At 39.1% G+C, this 19854-nt stretch overlaps 1 protein-coding gene across 1 annotated transcript in view; it reads right to left on the bottom strand.

The window, feature by feature from the left end:
* Nucleotides 1-523: 523 nt before the first annotated feature.
* Nucleotides 524-19854, bottom strand: part of LOC143962002 (cadherin-related family member 4-like) — a 147096-nt gene continuing 127765 nt past the window's right edge. The window contains exons 18-23 of the mRNA XM_077471346.1: nucleotides 15363-15601; nucleotides 13174-13304; nucleotides 12991-13083; nucleotides 12076-12145; nucleotides 5108-5144; nucleotides 524-2671 (exon numbers count right to left, since the gene is read on the bottom strand). Of these exons, the coding sequence (XP_077327472.1) occupies nucleotides 2616-2671; nucleotides 5108-5144; nucleotides 12076-12145; nucleotides 12991-13083; nucleotides 13174-13304; nucleotides 15363-15601 (626 nt within the window). The 3' untranslated portion in view covers nucleotides 524-2615. The remainder of the gene's footprint in view (nucleotides 2672-5107; nucleotides 5145-12075; nucleotides 12146-12990; nucleotides 13084-13173; nucleotides 13305-15362; nucleotides 15602-19854) is intronic.

The following is a 19854-nucleotide window of genomic DNA, read 5'->3' as shown; positions in this document are numbered from 1 at the left end:
GTGATGACGTAATTTCATTACGATGGGACTACATTCAGGCTAGTAGCCAATAACTTTGATGTAGGAATTTGATCTGAGCATGCGTGGCACTTGGTCCGATGAAAATGCTCTACACATGATCGGATCAGGTCCGTCCGGCCGAGTTGGTCGGGAAATATTTCCAACATGTTGGAAAATTGGGTCGGACGGAGATTCGGACGGAATCAGTCCGATGCATACCACACACAGTCGGATTATCTGACGACACGGTCCGATAAGACTCATTCCGACAGATTCTCCGACCATGTGTACAAGGGCTTACACCTATTGGCCCAAAATGTGGGCACCGACGAGGCAGTTTGTCATTCAGATTACAGTCTAATCCCTGTAATCAGGTTATTTTTTATTATAGAAGATGCATGGTAATGCCTCATTGCCAGGTAAATCCAACACCTCAATATGGGGGCTGCCTTCTCAAAATTTTTGAAATTATTGAATGGTTGGCTGGAATCATCTAATCTGGCCTCATCATATCTTCTATTACAATGGCTGCAAATACAACTCTTGTGATGGCCGAAACCAAGAATGTGGAGCCTCAAACAGTGTTGGTAGGCTTTCAATTCTTTATTTGCATATCACACAATATATTCTCCATTTGGGAAAATATGTGACACCTATGCACACAATATCCTTGTTACATCACCTTACAGCAGAACTAATATATTTTTAAAATTACGCAGAGCTGATAATTTGTCAAGTTCTCCACACTAATATATAGTATATATACATATACATTTATAATCCGTTTTTCCTATATATTGTAAAATGTTGGATCCAGGTGTCAATTTTATTAAATCAGCACTTTCTATTGTTGGGTGATGGGCTAAGGGGGATGGAGAAGGTTTTGAGTGTTTATACAGCCTTTTTGGTTTAGTGTGTTTTTACTTGTTTTCATGATTGTATGTAAAACAAAAAGCAAAAAATCCAGTAATATTAGTACCCTGATTTTGATTATAAGGAAATCACCAAATTTTAAACACACCACAACCCAATCTCCACTTTATTAAGTTTTACGTGAACCAACAGGTGGTAAAACTAGGATCAGTAGACAGCAGCTGTCATTTCTGCCTCCTGTCCAAGTCTAGTGAATATTCCTGAAGACATACAAACAGTCTGTCCTATCTGGAGGGCTAGGTTCAGTTTGGCATTTTTGTCTGAGGCGTGAGAGGATCTTTTCAAACACTGGCAACAATAAAATATTTACATGCATTTCCTGTCTCTCTCCTTCCCACCCTTTACTTAATAAAAACCCCACCTCAGTGTTTTGTAAGCTCGTTACTTGGTTTAGGAGGACAAAAACGGTCTCTGTCCAAACATCCTCCCGTCTTGTATGGGGAAGCAGTACTCTGAAAATTCTAATGTTTACTGCAGCCTGGCACCATGGACACTGCATAAAAGGAATAATGTAAATATTTAATAGGCATATGAGACATCAGAAAGGAGTTCATGCACTAGGCAACATTTTTGATGTATGCCTTAGTGCAAAGAATTATACAAAGGCATTGTTTAATCCTAGTGTGTAAGTGCTGGTTTAAGAGCATCAGATTCAGCAAGCATTTACAAAGGACTAACTAAAGTTTCCCCATTTGGGCTCCTTAGAGTATAGCAACATTTCCAGCACATGCAACATGCAATACTATTGCAAAGTCTACTGTAAAGGAAATAATATTATTTAAATCACGAGAGTACAGAAAATGCACTCAATGTACACATTTTTAGGAACTTTGGGCTTCTAATGGACCTGCACATTGTAATGATACTTATGTTAAAAAGAGCAAGAAGTGTTCTTTAAGGTGTCTCTTGTCCATGATGTCCATTTTATCCCTTCTGTGTAAAAACATCAAATTCTTTGTTGTATTGTATGTTCAGTGTATGTTGTATTAGGTTTGTATATGCATGTGTGCAACCATGGAATCACGGGTACCACCAAGCTCAAACAGACACAGGGTTTCTAGGGTTGTGGATGTACATCTATGTGCATATAATTAATAAAATATGACATCACAGTGGCTCAGTGGTTAGCACATATGCTTTGCAGGGGTCATTGGTTTGAAGTGGAGTGCCAGTTCGCATCACAAAAACATCCTTCACATCTGCTCCAGATGCGTTTCTGCATGCACGTTTTTGATGCATTCTGGTGTTTTTAATATGGATGCGGAAAATTTCTGGATAGGGGACCTTGGATTGTAAGTTATAAAAAAAGAAGACCAATGAAAAACGCAATACTTTCACTGACAGATTTCGCCAGAAAGATTCCTTGCCCTTCTTTAACTAGGAATACATGGATGGGAATAGTCATATTTACTCATTGTATGTGTATGCATGCTTCATGCTTAGCAGTATTGCCCAAAATAAGTGCTCACTAAAAATACATGAATTTAACTTTTGACTATGTACAGTCTTTAATGTATTATTTGTTTTGAAAAATACCTTCAAAGTATTATTTCTATATTATTACTCATTAACTAGTATATCATTAATTGCAATAAAATGAAAGACAGACAAATGAAAACAATAAGACATTAGGAATTAGGTTCAGGTTGAAGTTGCTGTACAGCATGAGGAATGTGTAGCTGCTAAACCCATTTGGTTTGCCCTGTGTAGCTGTTGAACAGAAAATGTTTTCCGGAAACTAGGAAAAATGAAAATCAAAGTTCAGTGCCAATGCCATTATAAACTATAAATTACAGTATTATCATAACATAATGAAGATTATGACATCATATAAATATATTTGGTCACTGCTTTAAAATGTCATCTCCTAATTGGTTGCTTATTTTTCATTGTGTAGACCAGAGTGTATTTCTGTATGTTTCACAATAAACAGATGATTAGTGTTAACTTTTTTCCACCTTTACATAAAGGGATAAGAAGGTCAACTGTAAATACACCAAGGAGGAGAACATCATTGTCAACGTCTACACCAAGGAGAAGGAGAGCATCATTGTCCTGTCACATTGATGGAATGGACAATTTTGCACTCTGTAGACCAGAGTGTATTTCTGTATGTTTCACAATATACGGATGATTAGTGTTAACTTTTTTCCACCTTTACCTAAAGGGATAAGAAGGTCAACAGTAAATACACCAAGGAGGAGAGCATCATTGTCAATGTCTATAGAGGGACAGACTTTTAACAACAATCTCCCCTGTTGTGTCAACATGACCATTCTGGAAACTTACTGTATATAGTGACGCAGTTACCCTGTACTCCTTTATACATTAACTATATGAGAACTAGTGTCAGCCTCTGTGATTTTCTATATGCTGATTGTAAAGCTAGATTATGCCTCTCACAAAACCATTCAGGGGACTTGCTGTATAAGGTTAAAAGTGAAATCTACTGCTTTTATTTCTATAACTTTAGCTGAAGAATTACCGGATACCTTTGGATAATGCAAATATGGCTCTGCACATCTTAGGTTGGTATTCCAGGTTAGGTTAGGGTTAAATTAAGTCTAGTATTAGGATCAGGTGCTAGCAGTTGAGAATTATAGTTAGGGTTGGAGTTCAGATATAGTGAGGAAAGTGTCATGTTGTCTTTGTGTTAAGAGTTAACATTAAGTTTTAGGTTAAGGGATATTTTTAGGGTAGGTAAGAACAAAGTTTGAGGATTAAGCCTTCAGCCAAATCTATATTTATTGTTGCTGTGTCTGAGATGTTGTCTCATTTTCTGTACAGGAAGTAATATAAATCTTTAACAATTCCTAATGGTCACATAGACAAAATTGTGGAGCAAGGAAGGGTTAGAACAACAAGAAATGTTTTTTTTTTTATTGTTTGTGCATTCCTGTCCCATTGATGACCACTTTTCACATTCCTTGGAAGGGTGTCACAGTAACATAAAGTGAGGGGAATCCCCCTCACAGGCAGAACTAAAAGCAGGAGAGACATTTAAACACTTACCTACTCCTTCTTACATACCAAAAAAAAATATTATTACTATTATAGTCTATAGTTAGGATATATGAGTTCATTTTAGGGGCCAGGTCAAGTATTAGAGTTTAATTTGGGGTAAGGTAAGTGTTAGGTTCAGCCTGTGTGTTAAGGGTGAGGTTAATCTTAATCTACAAGAAGACAATTATGCCGCGTACACACGGGCAGACTGTATGGCGTACTTAGTCCGTCGAAACACATTTCAGCGGACAGTCCGCTCGTGTGTGGGCTTCAGCTGACTTTTTCAGCGTGCAGTCTGGCGTACTAAGTATTTCGGATTTTTCGAAATTCTGTCCGTCGTACTTTGGTTTCAGCGGACAATCCGCTCGTCAGTAGGCTAGTTCGACGGACTAAGAATGGCGCATGCCCAGAAAGGATTTACACGGCGGAAGGGTGCTTTGCTGTGTATTGGACTTCCTATTTCTAGTCCCGTCGTACGTGCTGTACACGTCATCGCGCAAGCTTTCGACGGACTGTTTGGGTATCCGTGTGTGGTCAAGTCCGTTCAGTCGAAAGTATGACGGACTGTCCGTCGGATTGTATGACGGACTAAGTACGCCATACAGGCCGCTCGTGTGTACGCGGCATTTCTGAAAAAACCTTGAGTAAGCCTCAGTAAGCCCTTGTACACACGGTAGGAAATTCAGACAGAAAATGTCCGATCGGACCACGTTGTCGGATAATCCGACTGTGTGTGGGCTCCATCGAACTTTTTCTATCGGAATGTCCGACCAACAAAGTTTGAGAGCTGGATATAACATTTTCTGACAACATGATCCGATCGGACTTTGTCAGATCATGTGTAAAGAATTCCGATCGGACAACGTGCCACTCATGCTCAGATCAAATTACGAGACCAAAGCTATTGGCTACTAGCCTGAACGTAGTCCCGCCGTAACGAACAAACGTCATCACGGTCTGAACGATCAGATGTTCCGGCAACTTTGTCCTATCGTGTGTATGCAACACCAGTTTCAGACAAAATCCGTCTGAAAAAATCTGACGGATTTTGTTGTCAGAATGTCCGACCATGTGTACAAGGGCTAAGAGTTGTCAGTCATAGCTGGGTAAAGTATACTTACTTAAATATGAAAGCATACAATTTAAGTTCAGCTGGTCATTTTTTACTTACCTGGGTCAACTGCACGGCCATCAAAAAAATCTGGAGCCTACAGAAAGTAGGGTAAGAAGGTATAAAGACGTGTTATACTCATTTAATGTACTTAAAATACACATATAACTTTATTTTTTCTGGATATGCATGTTAAGAAAGGAAAAGATGATAATGAAAAGCTGTCTCCCAGAAAACCAATAAGGCTTTACTTTTCAAAGGTGAAATACATGTTGACTGGGTTATTTCATTTTCTATAATGCTTTTGGCCTTAATAATTAAGTCTGTATATTTTACATGTATATGAGATATTTATCAGTCACCCCCCCCCCCCCCCCCCACTCATATTCTCCTCCTCTCTCTTAGGTCTCACCCACTCCCTCTTGTTATGGTCATTACCTATAGCTCTATTGTTGAGAGATAAGCTATGAACATAGTGGTGCGCTATACTGTGACAGGGGTAGTCCCACCTCAGGGGACGCTAAGCTGTATAAGAGCTTGAATTATAAATACCGTGGCTAGGTAATTATACAAATGCTAGTCTGACATAGCACAAAAGTAGTTGCTTATAGGTGTTTTGAAAGGTATATATAACTTGGTATAGCATATGCTCAATAGAAAGCCACGTAGTTCTTATTTAGAAAAGGTTGTGACATTAATAATAAATAAATATCAGAAAATAATATATATAATGTATATATATATATATATATATATATATATATATATATATATATATATATAAACCTATAAGAAAAGTACAGTAAAATCAAAGTGTCCTTAAATCGTGCAAAATAAAACAAATGATTATAAATGCGATTGTAAAAACTGCCAAAGACCGCATACAGTGCCAATGCTAGGATATGTTATGCTGGTGAATAAACATAATCCAATAAAAACAAAATCTTATTTAAAATGACAATGTCCATTATATTGTGCAAAAGGTGGCGATTATATTCCAAAAAATCGCATAAAGTGGCGGTGCTTAAATATATTAGTGAAAACGTTCGGGACGAGAGCAACCAGAAGTGACGCATACCAAGCTCGCTGCTAGTTTATACAGCGCTCATTTTAATACTTGTTTGTGAGTACTTTATCTGCTTATTTTTTTATAAAAGTCAAATCGTATAAATTACTACACTATGGTGTATCCTTCCTCTATATCTCTTTAATTCCACACATATACCGCTGAGAGGCCCCCACGCTGAATACCTCAGAGCCATCTTTTAAAGGGGCCATACAGCGCAATAGGCAGGACACAAAACGCCAGGATTTAGGGACACCACAGCGGGACATTAAAGGGAAAGAGCATCAAGGACCCTAAGGATATATTGGGCATATGCTGTTACCTTACAGCTGTAAGGTAAGGGGACACCCATAACCAGACCACACGATCATGAGAGATATACCCACCATCACCAGTATCACTGTTAGTGCATTTTGTTCACTATTTTTTCACTAATATATTTAAGCACCGACACTTTATGTGATTTTTTTGGATATAATCGCCACCTTTTGCACAATATAATGGACATTTGTCATTTTAAATAAGATTTTGTTTTTATTGGATTATGTTTATTCACCAGCATAACATATCCTAGCATTGGCACTGTATGCGGTCTTTGGCAGTTTTTACAATTCGCATTTATAATCGCATTTATAATCATTTGTTTTGCACGATTTAAGGACACTTTGATTTTACTGTACTTTTCGTATAGGTTTTTATATATATATATATATATTATTGTCTGATATTTATTTATTATTAATGTCAAAACCTTTTCTAAATAAGAACTGCGTGGCTTTCTATTGAGCATATGCCATACCAAGTTATATATACCTTTCAATACACCTATAAGTAACTTCTTTTGTGCTATGTCAGACTAGCATTTGTATAATTACCTAGCCACGGTATTTATAATTCAAGCTCTTATACAGCTTAGCGTCCCCTGAGGTGGGACTATCCCTGTCACAGTATAGCGCACCACTATTTTTTATTTACTAGTTTACTTATTTGGGTCCAGATATCTCCCTTCAGTGTGTGCAGCAGTACGTCTCCCTTCTTATCCTGATTAGGCGCAGGAATATCTCCTTATACCAAAGCTATGAACATAGACCATCAAATGCATCTTTGCAGCAATTTTTTAGCATCTTGTCATATCTTCCTTCCTGACCGATGTACATATACATTATATATATATATATATATATATATATATATATATATATATATATATATATATATATATATATACACACACACACATACATCCTTGGGAAGTGGTGGTGATAGCAGGATCAATTTTAGAGGTGGTTACTCCCCCCGCCCTCCCCCCATTCGGCCACCACAGGGCAGCTTTTCAAGGCTATCTTGGATCAGGATGTTAGATACACTTTTGTAGAGTGGAAGTAAGAGGAGTTTCTTCCTCTTTTCCGTGGAGTCAAAAACCGGAAGCAACAAGGATTGTGTCATTTCCAATTTTTTCCTAGTCGTTACTGGTTTAATTGGCTGTTTTATAGGGGAAGAGGAGAGATCTGTGTATAATGGTGGTTGCATCACCTGTGTAACTCTAAACGGGTAACCTTTAAAAGCTTATAAAGCATTACCTATGGAGATTTTTAGGTACGTACCGTAGTTTGTCCCTATTCTACAGGCGTACACAATTTTTGTAAAGCAAAGCAAAAATAAAGAATAGCTTCAAAACTTGTGCTCAATATCCAAAATGTCCCTAAACAATATGCAATTTTAACCACTTGCCGACCGCCGCACGACGATATACGTCGGCAGAATGGCACGGGCAGGCATATGGGCGTATATATAAGTCCCTGCCTTCCCGCGGGTGGGGGGCCCGATCGGGCCCCCCCCCGGTGCCTGCGGCGGTCGGTATTCTTTCGGGAGCGATCTGGGATGAGGGGGCGGCCATTCATTCATGGCCACCCCTCACGATCGCTCCCGACGAATAGAAATGCTCCGTGACATCACTTCCTCTCCTGTAATGTAAACACAGGAGAGGAAGTGATGTAATCTCTCCTCCGTGTCGGTATTTTTCGTTCCGGCACCGAGGAGAGAGGATCGGTGAGTTGCACCAACACACCACACGTACAGTAGAACATGCCAGGCACACTCACACCCCCCCTTTACCCCCCGATCACCCCCCCCAATTACCCCTGCCCCCCCAGTCACAGTGACACCAATTGCATTTTTTTTTTTTGCATTGGTGTCATTTGTGACTGTAATAACTGTTAGGGCAGTTAGGGTTAGCCCCCTTTAGTTCTAATGTGCCCCCCTAACCCCCCCAATAAAGGTTTAACCCCGTGATCACCCCCCGTCGCCAGTGTCACTAAGGCTGGGTTCACATTGCAGCGGTTTATGAGAACGAATGTGATTTGCACCGCACTGCAGGGCAAATCACATCCGATCTCTGTGCGATTCGAGTTCAGCCATACAGATAGTATGGCTGAATTCGCGCCGCACCCGCCGCAAATTCGCACGGGACCCTTTTTTTGGTCCGCAGCAGAATCGGATCGCATGGGTGTTCACACCATGCGATCCGAGTTTGCAGATCGCACTGCGATATGCGAACTGATCTGGGGGTGTCATTAACATTTCACTGACACTCCCAGCAGTTCGCATAGGGCAGTGTGAACTGCCGCCGGGAGGCATGCGATGCGGGAACCCGCCGCGGATTTGTGGCGTTTCCGCATCGCTCCAGTGTGAACCCAGCCTAATAAGCGATCATTTTTCTGATCGCTGTATTAGTGTCACAGGTGACGCTAGTTAGGCAGGTAGGTATTTAGGTTCGCCGCAACTTTTTATAGCGCCAGGGACCCCCATATACTACCGCATAAAGCCCCCTGATTGCCCCCTAGTTAACCCTTTCACCAGTGATCACCATATAACTGTTACAGGTGACGCTGGTTGGTTAGTTATTTTTTTATAGTTTCAGGGCACCCGCCATTTATTACCTAATAAAGGTTTAACCCCCTGATCACCCGGCGGGTGTCATTTGTGACTGTAATAACTGTTAGGGCAGTTAGGGTTAGCCCCATTTAGTTCTAAGGTACCCCCCTAACCCCCCCAATAAAGGTTTAACCCCGTGATCACCCTCCGTCGCCAGTGTCACTAAGGCTGGGTTCACATTGCAGCGGTTTGAGAACGGATGTGATTCGCACCGCACTGCAGTGCAAATCACATCCGATCTCTGTGCGATTCGAGTTCAGCCATACAGATAGTATGGCTGAATTCGTGTCGCACCCGCCGCACCCGCCGCAAACTCGCACGGGACCCTTTTTTTGGTCCGCAGCAGAATCGGATCGCATGGGTGTTCACACCATGCGATCCGAGTTTGCAGATCGCACTGCGATATGCGAACTGATCTGGGGGTGTCATTAACATTTCACTGACACTCCCAGCAGTTCGCATAGGGCAGTGTGAACTGCCGCCGGGAGGCATGCGATGCGGGAACCCGCCGCGGATTTGTGGCGTTCCTGCATTGCTCCAGTGTGAACCCAGCCTAATAAGCGATCGTTTTTCTGATCGCTGTATTAGTGTCACAGGTGACGCTAGTTAGGCAGGTAGGTATTTAGGTTCGCCGCAGCTTTTTATAGCGCCAGGGACCCCCATATACTACCGCATAAAGCCCCCTGATTGCCCCCTAGTTAACCCTTTCACCAGTGATCACCATATAACGGTTACAGGTGACGCTGGTTGGTTAGTTATTTTTTTATAGTTTCAGGGCACCCGCCATTTATTACCTAGTCTCACTAGTGTACCCCTAAATTTAGGGGTGTCTACTTTCCAAAATGGGGTCATTTGGGGGGCGTTTGTGCCATCTTGGCATTTTATGGCCTTCAAAACTGTAACGCCCTTAGAAAGCCTGAAGGCGGTGCTTGGTTTTCGGGGCCCCGTACGCGGCTAGGCTCCCAAAAAGCCCCACATATGTGGTATCCCCATACTCAGGAGAAGCAGCAGAATTTATTTTGGGGTGTCATTTCACATATGCCCATGGCATGTGTGAGCAATATATCATTTAGTGACAACTTTGTGAAAAAAAAAAAAAAATAAAGTTTTTAATTTTCCCGCAACTTGTGGCAAAATATAAAATATTCCATGGACTCAACATGCCTCTCAGCAAATAGCTTGGGGTGTCTACTTTCTAAAATGGGGTCATTTGTGGGGGTTTTGTGCCATCTTGGCATTTTATGGCCTTCAAAACTGTAATAGGTAGTGAGGAGTGAAGTCAAATATTTACGCCCTTAGAAAACCTGAAGGCGGTTCTTGGCTTTCGGGGCCCCGTACGCGGCTAGGCTCCCAAAAAATCCCACACATGTGGTATCCCCGTACTCAGGAGAAGCAGCAGAATTTATTTTGGGGTGTCATTTCACATATGCCCATGGCATGTGTGAGCAATATATCATTTAGTGACAACTTTGTGAAAAAAAAAAAAAATAAATAAAGTTTTTAATTTTCCCGCAACTTGTGGCAAAATATAAAATATTCCATGGACTCAACATGCCTCTCAGCAAATAGCTTGGGGTGTCTACTTTCTAAAATGGGGTCATTTGTGGGGGTTTTGTGCCATCTTGGCATTTTATGGCCTTCAAAACTGTAATAGGTAGTGAGGAGTGAAGTCAAATATTTACGCCCTTAGAAAACCTGAAGGCGGTTCTTGGCTTTCGGGGCCCCGTACGCGGCTAGGCTCCCAAAAAATCCCACACATGTGGTATCCCCGTACTCAGGAGAAGCAGCAGAATTTATTTTGGGGTGTCATTTCACATATGCCCATAGCATGTGTGAGCAATATATCATTTAGTGACAACTTTGTGTAAAAAAAAAAAAAAAAAAATTTTTTTTGTCATTATTCAATCGCTTGAGGCAAAAAAATAAAATATTCAATGGGCTCAACATGCCACTTATCAATTTCCTTAGGGTGTCTACTTTCCAAAATGGGGTCATTTGGGGGGGTTTTGTACTGCCCTGCCATTTTAACACCTCAAGAAATGAGATAGGCAGTCGTAAACTAAAAGCTGCGTAAATTCCAGAAAACGTACCTTAGTTTGTAGATGTGACAACTTTTGCGCAAACCAATAAATATACAGTTATTGACTTTTTTTTTACCAAAGACATGTGGCTGAATACATTTTGGCCTAAATGTATAACTAAAATTGAGTTTATTGGATTTTTCTAATAACAAAAAGTAGAAAATATCATTTTTTTTCAAAATTTGCGGTCTTTTTCCATTTATATCGCAAAAAATAAAAATCGCTGAGGCAATCAAATACCATCAAAAGAAAGCTCTATTTGTGGGAAGAAAAGGACGCAAATTTTGTTTGGGTACAACATTGCATGACCGCGCAATTACCAGTTAAAGCAGCGCAGTGCCAAATTGTAAAAAGACCTCTGGTCATTTACCAGCAAAATGGTCCGGTCTGAAAGTGGTTAAAGCATGACATGTTAGGTATCTATTTACTAAATGTAACATCATCTTTTATATTTTAATAAAAAGTGAGTATTATATTTTGTTTGTGTGCACATATTGTGTGAAATAAAAAAATTGCAGCACCCACCACTTTGTTCTCCAGGGACTTTGTTTTCATAAAATATATATTGTTTGGGGGGCTCCAAGTAGTTTTCTAGTAGAGAAACTTCAGAATTGGCTTGGTGGTGAGATAGTTAAGATAAGAAACAATGAAAAGTACAGTCCCAGAGACCAAGAGAGTGAAGTTTTTTGAGGAGGGGGTGGTCAGCTGTGTCAAAGGCAGCAAAGAGGTCCAAGAGTAAGAGTGTAGAATAGTGACCATTGGTTTTAACCATTATTAAATTGTTAATACATTTTAGAATAGCAGTTTCTTTGGCATGTTGTTGGCAAAATCCAGACTGAAGGGGATCAAGAAGGTTATTTTTAGTGAGGTGGTAGCTCAGGTGGTTGTAGACTAGGCGTTCAAGGAGTTTGGAGGTAAAAGGGTTTTTAAAAAAAAAGAAGACTTACAAATTGGTGTCCCGGCAAAAGGTTAGGATTTTCATTTGTCTGCTTATTTTTGTTAGCTGGATCTTGTTTTCTGGAGGTAGTAAACACAATGTTAATAATGATTGTTCATTATTTTATATTTCACACTATTTTACATTATTCACACATTATTTTTAATAAAACAGACATTGTGCTACAGTTTACAAAAATTCAAGGACTAAAATACCATAATTCCACATGTATATACTTTTATATTAATGAACATTTACTAAACATTTAATGTATGCAGAGTGAGAATGAGATACATTTAATTGTCAAAAAATCTTGTGAATTCAGCAAAATTTTGATTTGCATTATAATGCATTATAATGTAATATCATTTATAGTTTTGTCTGATTTGTCCAGAATCAATAGTTCATACATGGACATGTTATGGTGAATTGGAAAATCTACATTCTGCAAATGAAAAAGAAATGCAGAATTTGAGAGAAATCTGTTTGAATATCCAGTTTGCGTTATTGTTATTGGTTATTTGTGAGATTCCACCCAACTTCCAGTCAGGACACGAAGTGATGGAAAATATATTTAATGGACAAAATTTTTAGTAGATAGTGTCATGTTGACAACTGAACCCTCATTTCTTGTAACAGGGACAGGAAGTGAGGTAAAATTCCCCCAAAGGCATCACAGAAATAAAAGCCAGAACAAAGTTTAGTTTTTTCAAAACTAAAAAAAATGGTTAGACTTAGGTTTTAAACTGAGACATTTTTAGTAGCTACATTTGTACAATTTATATTAATACTTAATTTTGCCAATATGTAAAAAATAAAGGCCTTTTAAATTGGGGCTGGCAGCAGTATGCAAAGTTTTAGAACTACTATATTAAATATTATATAAATAATAATAATGGTGTATGTAAAAAGAAGCATTAGATACCTTTCAGCTTTATTTGTCTTGTCAGGAAAACTGGGAGAATTGGATTTTTGATATCCTCGACATAAAGGAAATAATTTTGCATATTTTGGAACACTATGAAGAAAAAGGAAACATGATTAATATTGGATTTAGGGAGGATATTGTTGAGGATATTGTTGTAAAAATATAATATAATAATCTTACTCTTTTAGAAGACCCCAAGCACACGCATACAGGCACAAGAGAAACAAAGCTGCAGTAATTGTAAGAACAGCGGTAAACCAGTTGTCAGGATGCCAGAAATATGACGATCGGACAAGCACAGCTGTTGTAACCTGTTAATTATATAAAGTATAGTAATAGGTATTTATAACAGTAATATATAAATGTTAGTCTTATAACGTCATAATAGTTACAGAAAAAAGATGCAAGCATAGATAAGTTTTATGACATGCTGTTTTGATTGGTTACATTGCGATGTAATGAACACAAGATGGCACTATTGCAGCATAAAATTGCAACAAAAAGGAAAACTAGACCAACATTTTACTCTTTTAAGGCAAGTATATAGACACAACAAAGAAAAAGAATATTTAAAATAAAATTTGCAATTATGTTCCTTTTTAATACATAAATAAATAAAACTTAGAAGGTTTAGAGGATCAATATAAGTTAAATACACTTTCACTCTGCAACAGTGGACTGAACCATTCTCCTAGTTCTGTTAACCTTATTTTATTTTATTTATTTACACAAATGCAAATAACAAGTTAACAGAAAGTCCTAGTTTTCTCTTTTTCACTGGGAAAATGTGCTTTTATCACTTTGATGATTTTAACATGGCTTCTTGTCTAAATGACACTGAGGTTTTCATAGTCAACAAGAGAAAGAAAAAAAAAATTGGATTGAGCTTCTTTAAGCATCAGTGATTTAGTATAGCCGCACAAAGACATTGCAAAATACCTGTACTCTTAAACCTGAATCTCCTGACACAGGATTGCCAGATTTTAATGAATTCCACTGGTAACCTTAAGCAGTGTTTCTCTGGTTCAGACAGAAGAATGAGAGTGTGTAAGTCCTCTAATCAATATAAAATCATTTGAAATTTTCCTTGCTAACATACTTTACTGCACAGTTAGTTTTAGTAAATGTCAGGGATCACAAAACAGGAGTATTATTCTGGGCCCAAAAATCTATATTTATTCACAAACACTGAGCTCATAATAATAAAACACATTTCTCATCTGTGTAAGCCTCAGGATTAAACGTTTTTCCTCTGTGAGTGGGGTCTCTAAACAATGGAGGGGTGTCAGTGCTGGGGGGTGGGTCTGTACTGAGAGGTCTGTGCTGGGGGTCCCATGCTAAGAGGTCTGTGCTGGGGAGGGTCTATACTGAGAGGATTGTGCTGAGGGAGTCTGTATTAAAGGAGTGGGCTGGGAGGGAGGAATTAGGGATGTTAGGGGAGTTCTGTACTATGGAAGATATGGGCTTGAGGCTGGTTTGTACTGGGAAAAAGGTATCATTTTCTGGTCGTATTCTGTATTACGGGTTATCTGTCAGGAGCAGCACAAGAAACCTCCAGGTAAGCATGTTACCACTGAACACCAATGCCGGGGGGTCTTTTATTATCCCAGTGACATCTGTGCTTCGAGGTAGGGCACTAACACCAATGTTTAGGAGGTGGGACCTTATATTATTCTTACAGACACCAATTCCCAAGGGTTCATTAATAATTCTTATTGAGATCAATGTCCCATTGATTACTCCAACTGACCACCAACATAGGTACATTTTACCACTCATGACAAAACATAATTTAGTCCTATTGACCACTGATAGAGAAGTTTTTGAAGCAGGAATATTTCTTACTCCATCTGGACCACTCACGCAAGGACATTTCAGTTTTAGAAAGCTACCAAAATTAATTTAATGTTTTTTTTTACTTTAATGTATTTTATAAAAAAAGTTAGTTTTTTTTCCCCTTGAAATTACCAGACCAGACTTCGCTAATTCAACTCTCATTTTTTTTCAACCATTGTCATATGTCACATATGGTTGTAGCCACATGTAGCCACATGTGATTGTGGCTGACAAGACTGGTGACCTTTCACATTCAGACATAAGGATGTACCAAAGTCTCTGTCATCTGTCATCTCCAGAATTACACCTGCTGAAACAGGCAGACCAGCATGACTCCAGCTAATAGGTTTAAAATCCCTAATATCAGGACAACAGTAGATGAGTAGACATAAACACCAGACTTTATTTATTGGTTGCTATGAAGATTTTGATTTACTGATTTTTTTTTCTTTTTGTATCTTACCTTGAAAGGACAACCCAAGTTAAAAAAGAGAAAAAAAAGAAAAAGAGAGAAAAAAATATTAGATCCCTACCTGTGCTGTTGTAGCTTTCTTTGTGGTAGTTGGAATTGTAGTTATCCAGGGCACTACATGTATTATTACAGTTGCTGTGGTAGATAACTGCAGTGCTTTATTTCCACCCAGCTCATCAGTCACTTTAATCAGCAATTGAAACAACGTTGGGTCCTCAATGCCTTCAAAAACATTATATTGAAAGTTCTGCATGCTCATTATAGAATCCCTCTGAAGAAAAAATCGGTTGGCTTTATTTTCTGAGAGACAAAACAACAATTCTGAAGTTAAAGGTGTCTCATTGTATTTTAGCATGTATGCATACTAAGTAATATGTAAGTGCACATTTACAGGTATTTGTTACTTCTAACATAGACCACAGTACACCTCTCCCTGGCAATGACATCATTTATTTTCCTTTTCAGAAGGCCTGCACCATCTGGGCCAAGCCATTATCCAGAGTCAACTTCTACTTCCAGGACTAAGTTGCTGGCTTAGAAATGGCACAATCATGTAAGTCCTAAAGCCTGTACAATCTTGGCTGAGATTATAGATATCTGCCACAACCTTTAACACTGGGACTTGCTACAGTGTTACAATCTGATCACCAGAGGAGAGGAGACTGAAATTGAGACTCCTTCCTCAGTCTTGGTAAAGCAGGTTGACTGGACCTAAAGCATTGCTATATAATAATTAAAGATAGAATTTTTCTAAAAATGTACATTGTGACATCTCTTGAATTTATTCATGCAGGTTTGGAGAAGATATTGAAAAGTCCACGTTTAAATAATCCAGTTAGGTAGCAGTTCTTGAGTTTTGCGCAAACCAATCGATATACAGTATGCTTATTGAGATTTTAATTACCAAATATATGTAGAAGAATTCATATTGGCCTAAACTGATGAAGACATTTTTTTTAAATTTAAAAAACATTTTTTGTATATTTATTATAGCAAAAAAGTAAAAAAAGTATTGTTTTTTTTTTTTAAATTGTCGGTCTTTTTTTATTTATAGTGCAAAAAATAAAGACAGCAGAGGTGATCAAATACCACCAAAAGAAATCTCTATTTGCGGGAAAAACAGCGGCAATTTTGTTTGGTTACAGCCTCACACAACTGTGCAATTGTCAGTTAAAGCGAAGCATCGCCGTATCTCAAAAAATGGCCTGGTCATTAAGGTAGTAAATCTTCCGTGGCTGAAGTGGTTAATGTATGCGCAAAAAAGTGCCTGTTAATTACTTTACTACATCATGGAGAGTGTGTTATATTTTATGTGGGATGCGTAAACTACTATGAGGAAAAAACTTTCCAGTCCTGGTTGGAGGAGAGCAGTGCCTGGTGGCCAATAGAGATATTAGATCTTTTTTTTGTATGACCTGCTTAGTAATAAGGGATCATATTTATTTGGTAAAAGCTCTATTTGCACATTGGTTTGGACACTGAGGTGTATCGCCAAGGGAGAAGGAGTGCACGGAATTTGGATTATCATGTTTTGGATGAATTTGGACTTTATGAAATATGAACTTGACTTTATGAAATATATGAGTTTGTGCAATTAATTAATTTAATTGCAGGTATCCTTCCTCCTCAATTCTATCTTATTTCTTTGTGGCTGTATCTCTTTGAAACATATTTTTCTTTGTGCCTTTTTCTCTTTGAAACATATTTTTCTGTAAATATTTTATTTGCACCAATTTTGACGTTTTCATTATTAAAACCTTATTATGAAAATTGTTAACCTTGTCCCTGAAACTCTTAATGCAAACTAAACACAATACTGTCTCTTGAAGAGTGCTACCGTCTAGAATAAGGCCTCTGAGCAGACCTGTCTGTGGTGACTGTGTGTGTTACAGATGAAAGGCAGATGACACAGGTCTGATGGAGGTGCCCAGCCAGGGTATCTGAGATTGGTCACACCTCCCTTCTAGATTGTAAGCTCTAACGAACAGGGCCCTCTGATCCCTCCTGTATTGTAAGTGTACTGTCTGCCCCCATGTTGTAAAGCTTTGTGTAAACTGTTGGTGCTATATAAATCCTGTATACTAATAATAATATCTGTATGTGGGTGTGGGAGCACTATATTATTTAACCACTTCCAGTTCGAGACAATTCTTACATTCCTTTCCTACATGTCAAAATATGATTTGTTTTCCACAAAAACGACTTAGAACCCTTAAAGATTATATATAAATATATATAATTATATATATATATATATATATATATATAAATAAAGCAGAGGTCCTCAATTTATATGTCACATTATATTTGCGCATCAGTTTTTCAGACGCAACTTTCTTGGAAAAAAAGACACTTTGATAAATTTGAATGTCCAAAAGCACAATATAATACCAAATTGTCTGGTAAGCTATAAAAGATGATGTTGTGCTGAGTAAATGCCAAATATGTCAAATTTTTTAATTGTGTAAGCCCATGGAATGGCGTCAAACTAGGGTACAAATCTAGGCTAAAAATCTCCATAGGCTAGGCTAAAAATCTCCATAAGCAACATTTTAAAAGCTTCTATATAGGCTACCAGTTCAGAGCTACCCAGGAGGTCTGGCACTATAACTATTGCTCTCACTCTAACATTCACAGCAATACCTCACATGTGTGCTACACAGTACAACCCCCCGGTTCGGTTCGCATCAGAACCTTCGAACGGACCGAAAATTCGTACGAACCCCATTAAAGTTTATGGAACTCGAACATTCAAAATCAAAAGTGCTAATTTTAAAGTCTAATATGCAAGTTATTGGCCTAAAAAGGGTTTGGGGACCCGACTCCTGCCCCAGGGGACATGGATCAATGCAAATTTATTTTAAAAAACTGCCATTTTTTTCGGGAGCACTGATTTTAATGACGCATAAAGCGAAAAACAAAGTGAAATATTCCTTTAAATATCATGCCTGGTGGGTGTCTATAGTATGCCTGTGAAGTGGCACGTGTTTCCCATGTTTAGAACAGTCCCTGCACCAAATGACATTTAACGGAAAAAACGTAATGTAAAACTGCTTGCGCTTTTAATGTAATGTCTGGTTCCGGAAATATGGAAGAAAATCATTGAGAAAAATGGCATGGGTAGCCCCCCTGCCCATTACCAGCCCCTTTGGGTCTTGTACGGATATTAAGGGGAACCCCGTACCCAAATTAAAAAAAGGAAAGGTGTGGGGCCCCCAGGCCCTATATACTCAGAACAGCAGTATACAGGCGGTGCAAACAAGACAGGGACTGTGTAGGTTTGTTGTGTTAAGTAGCATCTGTTTGTAATTTTGAACTGGTACATTTTTAAAGTGTAGCTCCAGTCAAAAAATCAATTCTTAAGCTTTTTGGAAAACATAGGGAAGGGTTATCCCATCATCTCATCTCATCTCACTTCCTGTTGTCTCCTTCCGTTTGCAAGTAGGAGACATTTGTAAGTTGGATGTTTGAAAGTAGGGGCCTGCCCAATATGCTCTGCAGAAGTTTGGCCCTAATGTGTTGGTGTTGCCACAAGTTAACACTGTAAGCCCTCAAAGTGACTCTTGGTGGGCGATCTGCTGTGAACTATTATATCAAGAATTGTAATTACATGCCATTGTTGAACAGTGGTAGATAAATTAGGCCTTTGGTGGTTGTGGTGGTGGTGCTGGTGCCACAACACTATAAGTCCTCACAGTTATTCTCGGTGGGCGCTGGAACGGGCCCTGCTGTGAAATATTATATCAAGAATTGTAATCACATGCACCTGTTAAACAGGGGATGAAAATTTGGGCCTTAGGCACTGGTGCTGGTGCCACGACACTGCAACCTCTCCCAGATACTCTAGTTGGAGTGCAGGAATGAGCCCTACTGCAAAGTATTGCATCAAAAATTGTAATTACATGCCCCTGTTAAACAGGGGCTGAAAAATTGGGCCTTAGCCACTGGTGGCGGTGCCCATAACCTAAAAAAATTTCTTCCAAGCTATCAGCAGGATCATTGAGGAGGAAGAGGATAATCAGTCAACATAACAGGGCAGTCACTAAGCATCAGCATAGGCAGTCTTGAAGGGATGTGACATTTAAAAAAAAATTATTCGTTTACATCAGCTTCAGGTGCTTGGTAGCTGGTGGTGATCCAAGACTGATTCATCTTTATGAAGGTCAGTCAATCAACTGAGTCGGTGGACAGGCGCACCCTGTGATCGGTTACAAAGCCTCCAGCAGCACTGAATGTGCGTTCCGAAAGAACGCTGGATGCAGGACAGGCCAGTAGCTCAACTGCATACTGTGCAAGCTCTGGCCAGTGATCCATCCTCAAGACCCAGTAACCCAGAGGATTTTCAGTGGGAAAGATGTCCAAGTCTGACCTTGCCCCTAGGTATTCCTGAACCATGTAAATCAGATGCTGGCGATGGTTGCTGGAACCGATCATACCTTGGGGCTGCGGACTAAAAAATTGTCTGAACGCATCGGTCAGACGGCCACCTTCTCCACCGTTCCTTTTGTGACTGACCAAAGCTTCAGACATTTCTGCAAAGCCTCCCGGAGGTG

This window comes from Lithobates pipiens, unplaced genomic scaffold (assembly GCF_037356315.1).
Source record: "Lithobates pipiens isolate NorthernLeopardFrog02 unplaced genomic scaffold, aLitPip1_a1.2 Scaffold_8, whole genome shotgun sequence".
Taxonomy (NCBI): domain Eukaryota; kingdom Metazoa; phylum Chordata; class Amphibia; order Anura; family Ranidae; genus Lithobates; species Lithobates pipiens.
This window is presented reverse-complemented; position numbering and strand designations above follow the sequence as displayed.